This window comes from Pundamilia nyererei, unplaced genomic scaffold (genome assembly GCF_000239375.1).
Source record: "Pundamilia nyererei isolate P.nyererei 1_Seehausen unplaced genomic scaffold, PunNye1.0 scaffold00200, whole genome shotgun sequence".
Lineage (NCBI taxonomy): Eukaryota > Metazoa > Chordata > Actinopteri > Cichliformes > Cichlidae > Pundamilia > Pundamilia nyererei.
Window position 1 is genome coordinate 214,603 of NW_005187601.1, and position 7,930 is coordinate 222,532.

The window sequence follows — 7,930 nt, forward strand, 5'->3', positions numbered from 1 at the left end:
GAGAAACTGAAATTATTATTAGGAAATTATGGAAACAACTTCCTGGATATGATGACATGATGGTGTGATCATATTCAGTTTAAATGCAGTCAACTATATATCTGTATATATAGTTTTTTTTATTTGCATGTGGTAGCCAATCAGAAGAGTGTTTGGTGAGTGGGAGGTGGGAGCGAAAAAACGACTTCATTAAGAATAAATAAACTGATGCAACCCAGCATCACAGCAAAACGTGTATTCCACAGTGTCCATTTCACACTGTGCCTCTCCAAAATGTGAAATGGACACTCATGCATGCACACATGCAAATGCATTATACATTTGAAGTCAAGAAGTCAGCAGTGAGTAAAAAATGTATGAAGTAGATTCTAAGGTTCGTAATTGGCTGAAACGATGAAGCTAGGCAGCTAATGTGTATTTACATTAGTGCTGTCAGCGTTAATCTAATTAAAAAGACGTTAACGCCATAACTGCATTAACGTGGCAAATGTCTGTTAACGAGTTACCGTAGATCGCCCTGTGCGTGGGGCTGCATGGCGTCAGCGCGGTCCAGCGCCACGCGAGGGGCGATCCGCGGTAACTTGCTAACGGAGATTTGCTGCGTTAATGCAGTTATGCCGTTAACATCTTTTTAACTAGATTAACGCTGACAGCACAAATTTATATGTAAATGTGTTAGTTATGCCTGTTTAAACACAAATAAAATATCCCCCCCGTGCTGTTACTGCAGCTTAGAGCAACTTCTGCACGGACACAGTGGACATGTGTGTCTACTGCACATTTTGCCATGATATCTGTCTGATGAGCTGCACATAGACCAAGTGTAAGACAAATAACAATTATTTTGGACCATGTGCGATGCTGCTTTAGTCCAAAGATTTAAAAAAAGGTTAAAAGTTCTAACAGGTCTCCTTTAACATGTGTCTGCCTAACAAGTCAAAGTAAGTTTGGGTTTGCCAGCAGATCAGTTTGAATCGAGCAGCTAGCAGCAACCACAGCAAGCTTTAAAAAACCACATGCAACAAACTGCATGTATCCACGTCCTCTGCAAGCAAACCAAGTTCAGCGTGACATCAGTCACAAGTTATTACTTACTAAATTCTGTTTAAAAACCTTTGGCTACAGTGGAAAGAGATCCACCTGCTGCTGTTTGTTGTTTGTCTACCAAAGGATCAGCTCAACAATGATTTGTGTCATCACGGTAACGACAGGTGTCATCACCTCAGACTATAATAAGAAGGGTTACAACTTTAACATCAGGTAAAAATCAAACATCCAAAAACCTTTCTTCACCTGGGAAAGGTAGGACATTTATGCGTGTGGGTACTCATAAATTGATTGTTTGTCCTCTTCTAATGCTCCTTTCACATTTCATGGCTGCCCTCCTTTCAGGCCTGTGTCTCCTTTGAACGCATCATCTCAGAAACTCTAACTCTGCTGTTTGTCATGAGGCGTCAGGACAACACAAAACACCTCTAAAATGTACATCGTACTAGTGCTGGGCGATATGGAAAAAATATTTATCACGATATGAATTATTTTATGTCACGATAACAATATATATCACGATATACCACCTGACCTGTGGTCACCTGGAAAGTACGCAGTCTGTAAACGAGCGCAGAGGTCTTTGTTAATGACATGGATGGTTACGCTCATGTAGGGCTGCGTATCTCTGCTCGTCCATATGTCAGTCGTCAAGGCATAATGCACGATACTGCAAACATCCTTCTCTACTTTGGCCCGGCATGCGTCATATAAGCGAGGCAACTCGACTTTACTGAAGTGCTTAGGACCGGGCATAACATACCTCGGATCAAGGACTTTGACGAGGTCACGAAAGCTGTCCTTCTCAGCTACATAAACAGGGGCCATGCCTTTAGAAATGTACAAATGCCGTCTTGCATTTATAAATGCGAGACGGCTCCTGTGATTTGTTTATGGCGCTGGGACGTTTTCTCATACGGCGTGCCTTGTGCGAAAGACTGCTGTATCTTCAGCTGGTATAGTTTTTCTTTTCCCAACTTGCTCCCGTCGTTCCACAACTTGGTTTAGCTCGGATTTTCTGATCTTGAGTATTCTTTTTCGTGGACCTTCTGTAGGTGATAGAAGAGATTTGTTGTGTTGCCATTGAGTGCAGGAATAATTTTATAGCATAGCTTGCAAATGGGCGTCTTCTGCTCTGTGTTGGTGCTGTTGAACTCAAAATGTAACCAAATCACAGACGTACCCCCTCTTTTCGGTAAAAGTGCTTCTTCTTGGGCTGCTTGTGTAGCTGTGTCTGCCTGTTGCATGTCCGGGCATGAAACTGCAACCTGTCGCTCGTCCATCGTTTTGAGTTACTGTAAAGGATGTCGCAAATCCGGGTGCACGTAAAGCAGCACCATGTCGCAAAACCACAAGACGGAGTTTCTTTGTGAAAAATATTATTTTTTATACTTTATTTTCTCTTGCATAAAGTTAAGAGTATGTATAGTGAGAAGACAACACTAATATATTTGCCACAGGCTATTTAACCCTTTAAGACCTACCATAGAACCAAGTCTGCCAGAACTTATCTTTATATTTTTACATGCTGTAGTGCCATTTGTGGGAGCATTTCAAGTTGCTATACATCAATACAACTGTTATAGCCCAAATGTTAATAATACGTATGCATTAAGTCCATAGTAACTACATAAATTGCAGAAAAGTGCAAAAAAAATTTGAAAATTGTTTTTGGGGTTTTCTTTACATATATTTCTAGTTAGAGAAATTTAAGAGGTTTATCCCTCAAAACTGCAAATACAAAAAAGTTGCACAAAATAGTTTCCCACCACAGGAAATGTATTTTGAGTGTCTTCATAGTTTTATTTTTGAGATACACTAATTTTTATATACTGCAGGAAAAATGAAAATAAATATTATAATGCAAATTTGCAAAAAAAACAGCATGTGCATCAAAATAAACTATTTCCAACAGCGTAATTTGAGTTATAAGTGATACAGAAAAGCATAAAGTCAAACATGACTTTAAAAAAAACTCCAGCATAGGCTTATAAGGCCCTAAAGGTAAATAAAATACATTTTCTGTGAAAATGACGTCACTTCCGGTTCTGGCCAGTTAATGGCGGACATGTGATAGTTCGCACTGACGTCTATTCCAACGTAGGAAGTGTTATGAACAACTGATCGGATCGGCAAAGCCTGTTTCTGGAATATTATGTTTTTGTTGCTTGTTTCTTTGCAAAGCTATGTGTGGAAGGAAACCGTGACCGAGGACAAGCTGATGGCATCAGATGTAAGTACAACTCCTCCGGTTTCATATGCAAAAAAAATTATTGCGCTAGCTTACACGGTTCCGGTTTTACAGGGATTTACGCAAAACGGAGCGTGCTGCTCCGACCGGCTTTAAAGGGTTAATGATATATTTTATGTAATAATTTATAAAAATTAGGTTAGAAACGATAGAAAGGCACAATAGACACTTTTCTATTGTCCACACAATATATATCGTCATATCGCCCAGCACTACATCGTACACACGGACAAACAGAAAGACGAAGACGATACAGTCACACTAATGCTCTTTTTACTCGTTTGCTCTTTGCAGCAGAAGCAACAAGTCATGAGTGTGGATGAGTGTGGGCATCCAGAAGCAAGAGCACTTCATGCAAAGGAGGAGAGGAGATGAGGGAGGAAAAGCGTTTTTCTTCTATTTTCTTCTTTAAGGCAAACTAAAGTGACCACATGATGGAAACGCATATTGCATTAGTCTGAACGAAAGCCTCAATCAGCCACTGTGAGCAAATGAATATGCAGTTGGGCATAATGGATGGCAGAAGGTTATACAGCATTATCTGCTTACCTTTATCCACTATTGAGAGATTAACCAACCATGAGAAAGAGGTACAAAAAAGATCTTCTGTGAGACACTTGCTCCCATTTGCCATTGTGAGTTACCAGAGTCAAAACTGCAGCTCTTACCGAGTTCCTCGAGTTCAGACGTCATCGACTTTGAGCGCATTGACAGGGCTGTGGTGGGGGCTCTCTTTGGAGGTGGAGGAGCTGAGCAGAGAGAAACAGACATGTGACCAAAAGCAGGCAGGTCATCTGCAGTGATCTGGAGGCGTCACACCTTTTCAGGTAAATCTTTAATCGATCAGTCAAATTTCACTGAGGGAAAAGGATCAAATTAGAAATATTTTCTGATGATAGGAAAATATAATAGTATCAGAACAACACAGAGACAAAAGCAATATTCTGATCAGAGATTTTTGACAAACATTTAAAGGTTTGCTTATTTCCATGTGTAGATTTTGTCTAGTTTGTATTAAAACCACCTGGTCTGACCTCTCGTGTTTGCTGTTTGTATCCTAAGCACAGAGTTGGTCCGGTTTCTCATGGTCTTTGAGGGGTATTATTACACAGTCCTTCTTTCCCCCCCAACCAGTTTCAGTAGATGACCTCCCTGATAATGGCTTTGTTGGAGGTCTCTTCCTGTTGACCTCTAGCTGACCTCTGTTGGTCTCTAGCACTGTGACCTCACATCAAGGAGATCCTGCTTGGAGTTTTCATGTTTTCACCATGTCTCTCCAGCTTCCTCTCACAGTCCAAATTTATTATAAATTTATTGTAGGTATGAATCTGAGCGTGACCGGTCGGTCTCTATATGTGTGCACCCTGCCTCATGCCCTGTGACAGCTGGGATAGGCTCCAGCTCCTCCCGGGACCCTGAATTGGAAAAGTGGGAGCAAATGGATGGATGTTTGGATATTAAAGAGGATTTGCTTGACAACACATAGTGCGCTGAGATTTCTTCTAGCTATACAGATAATAGTGAACTAAATCATCAGTCAGTGTGTCCCTTTAATATTTTAATACAGGAGGTACATCTGTGATCAGGTTCACACAGCACTGTACTACAGCAGGCTGTATGCTACAGCTGTGCTCTGCTGCTCCTCAGCTGAAGCACCTCATGACGATTATATTCTCGAATCCATGTCTAAACACGACTGGCAGCCATTTTCAGTCCCTGTACCTTTTTTGCGTGCTGTGTCCTCGGGGTCCAGATTCCGGCTCACTGTCACCACCTTAATCAGGAGCCGGTTGCCTCCCTGGCGGATCATGTTGACCACCTGTCGATGGCCCACCTTCACCACATTCTCCTGGTTCACCTGCCACAAACAAACCAAAAGTTTTCTTATCCTGCATCTTTGCTCATGTTATTAACTGCGTATTTATGAACAGCACAAACACGTAAACACTGGACCGACACCTCAGCTTTGTGTGGGAGAAAACTGCTGCTCGTTTAAATCTGAAGATGCAAAATTCAATACAAGAAACTGTGAAAAGTGCAAGTATGGCTTCACAGTGCAAACCATCATTTTCTACTGGAAACCAACCAGACTGGTAAACTGTCTCTCCAGCCACCACATCCACTAGTTTGATTTAAAACGTTACTAAAATGTATTTTTATTAAACACACTGTGTAGACATATTTCAGGCAGTTAAAGCGAGTGAGTCTCTGTGCTAACAACTGTGCCATGAGCTAGTTTGAGTCAGATGTTCTGTCTAAGGACATAAATGTATAAATGAAGATCTACAAAGTTCGGTGACTGACCAGCACTGATCTTCTCTACAGCTGTGGCCAAAACTAATTTATTTATTTGCCATTAAAAGATTTTGAAACATATTAAATCCTTGTAATTCTTCTTCACAATATCATAGAAACGTGTATATAATGTTCTAAATTAAAACCTGCAAAGTGCATGAAAAACAAACTTGTGCCGTTGTCAAACCTGTTGAAAGACCGGCTGGTGTGAACCATTCCTCGATCACAAAAACTTTCATAGAATTATAAAAGCAGCTTTGAGACGCATGGAGCTGAAAAATGTTGTGTTAGTCTGCAAACCGAGAAGCTGTCTAAATGAAGGAAATTTAGGACTGTTGCTACGTTGCTTTAGGATTTGGAATCTGCAAAGATCACATAATTACAAAAACCACTCAAACACCTTTGGAACAAAATTCTGTTGAAAGCAAAATATTGAGCTTTGTGGATAAACGCTTGTCATGAGAAAACAAGATACAAATCCTGGTAATTACCCAGGGTTCACCCACGGGCTGCATACAATTCTCTTTACACTTAGCCTTAATCAAAGTGTCTTGATGCATGCTCAATCATCCAGGTAAGTAAATCCCAAAAGGTTGATTCTGTTCATCTGGACGTAGCTCGTCCAAAACCTCCAAAAAGTTTACATTTTGTCTCGGGGACTTTTGTCACAGATAATTTCCCCAAAAGTCTCGGTGATGATCAAGATGCTTTTGACATCTTGCCAATTTTTGCCAAAATCTCTTTCTTATTGCTGAATCATGAAAACTGACCTTAATGAATTAAATACTCATTCTGTATTCACAGGGGTTATTTTTAATGTATATTAAAGCTAGTTGGATGATCTGAAACATTCAGGAAAGGACAAATACTTTATTTCACAGCAACGTACAGGCCAGAGTTGTACAATCTCCTTCTACATAACAGTGACAGACAAGAGAACAGACTTCTTACACCCCTGTACGTCCAAATAAAAGACAATAAAACCAGGAAATTGATTAACAATTTTCAAAATAAGCAGCTGAAGGAATCAACAAAATCTTCATAGCTGCAATATTCATAAAGGAGCCTGGCTGCTGCCCTCTATGTTTCTCCATGTATACGTCATAAACATCAGCTCATATAATAATGGCTCAAGGACACGGTGAGAAATCTGAAGCTTCAAATAAAAACAAAGAAACAATTTGGACTTTTTGTTCTTGGAGGAAAGCTGTGATGTCTGTGACACAGCTGTGATGGTGGCTGTACAAAAAAGTTGGACTTTTAAAGTGGATTGTATTATTATACCAAAACCGCTAACTCCATCAGGGCAAGAGTACTGAATCACAGTTTGTTGCAATTTGTTATCGAGCACTTTAAGTCGGTATCAGTGCTGGATTTTCATTCTTCTCTTAAAGAGGAGAACGTTCCATACATCAAGCGAGATGCCCAGAAGATGGCTAGCTTTATATGTTAGTAAACATTCCCAGTGATGGATTTTGACCTTTATATTTCCACCTAAGACACCGAGCCATGGGGCAGCATGGCGGTGGGGTTGTTATCCGTTTCTCTGTGTTAGCACTGTGCCAGGGTGTTCCCCAGCTCTTGCCCTATGGTAGCTGGAGTAGGTGATCCTGATAAGGTTAAGTGGAAGAGAATAATTGGATAGTGAACCTGACTTTTATGCACTTGTTCAAGCACAAAACCGACTAGATTTCTCTCACCGAACATTAAACTATAAGCAAAAGCAGCAATAGTAACTCTACTATGTTAAAAGTGTTCAAAACTTTGTAAAATATGCAAATATATCTTGTCTGATTTTGAAATGTTGATTAAATAGTGATAAGTTATGTTAGCATTTTTACACTACCTATTTCACTGTATCTGTAAAATCACACTGATGATACTTTGATGTATAACTAAACACAATCATATCACAAACACCCCAAGATGTCAACTGAGCCTCCAAACTCCTCAGATCCGACTGCTCCCCTACCCATCTCTCAAACACCATCATAAAGTTCGTGGATGACACCACAGTGGTTGGACTCATCTCAAGGGGGGATGAGTCGGACTACAGAGATGAGGTCAACAGACTGACTGAGTGGTGTTCAGTTAACAACCTCCAACTGAACACCACGAAAACTAAAGAACTTATCGTGAAGGAAGGAAGGGCAGAGCAGACCCGGCCCCACTTTACATTGACGGGAGCTGTGTGGAGAGGCTACACTCCATGAGGTTTCTGGGCGTGCAGATATCTGATGACCTCTCCTGGACTGCAAATACTACGGCGGTGGTTAAAAAGGCCCAGCAGCGTCTCCACTTTCTGAGAGTGCTCAGGAGGAACAACCTGGAGGAGAG

The 7,930-nt window shown here is 40.7% G+C and overlaps 1 protein-coding gene across 7 annotated transcripts in view; it reads right to left on the reverse strand.

Annotated features, from left to right (window-relative positions):
• Positions 1 to 7,930, reverse strand: part of shank2b (SH3 and multiple ankyrin repeat domains 2b) — a 125,512-nt gene that overhangs the window by 29,954 nt on the left and 87,628 nt on the right. For 5 of the 7 annotated variants that reach the window (XR_001290549.1, XR_001290550.1, XM_013914491.1 and 2 more), the window contains 3 exons: positions 5,021 to 5,156; positions 3,967 to 4,047; positions 3,848 to 3,856 (listed from right to left, as the gene is read on the reverse strand). Coding sequence is in view for 5 of the 7 variants with exons in the window: in XM_013914491.1 (XP_013769945.1) it covers positions 3,848 to 3,856; positions 3,967 to 4,047; positions 5,021 to 5,156 (226 nt within the window). In the remaining 2 variants the exon portion in view is untranslated. The remainder of the gene's footprint in view (positions 1 to 3,847; positions 3,857 to 3,966; positions 4,048 to 5,020; positions 5,157 to 7,930) is intronic. The other 2 variants (XM_013914492.1, XM_013914490.1) reach the window with 1 other exon arrangement.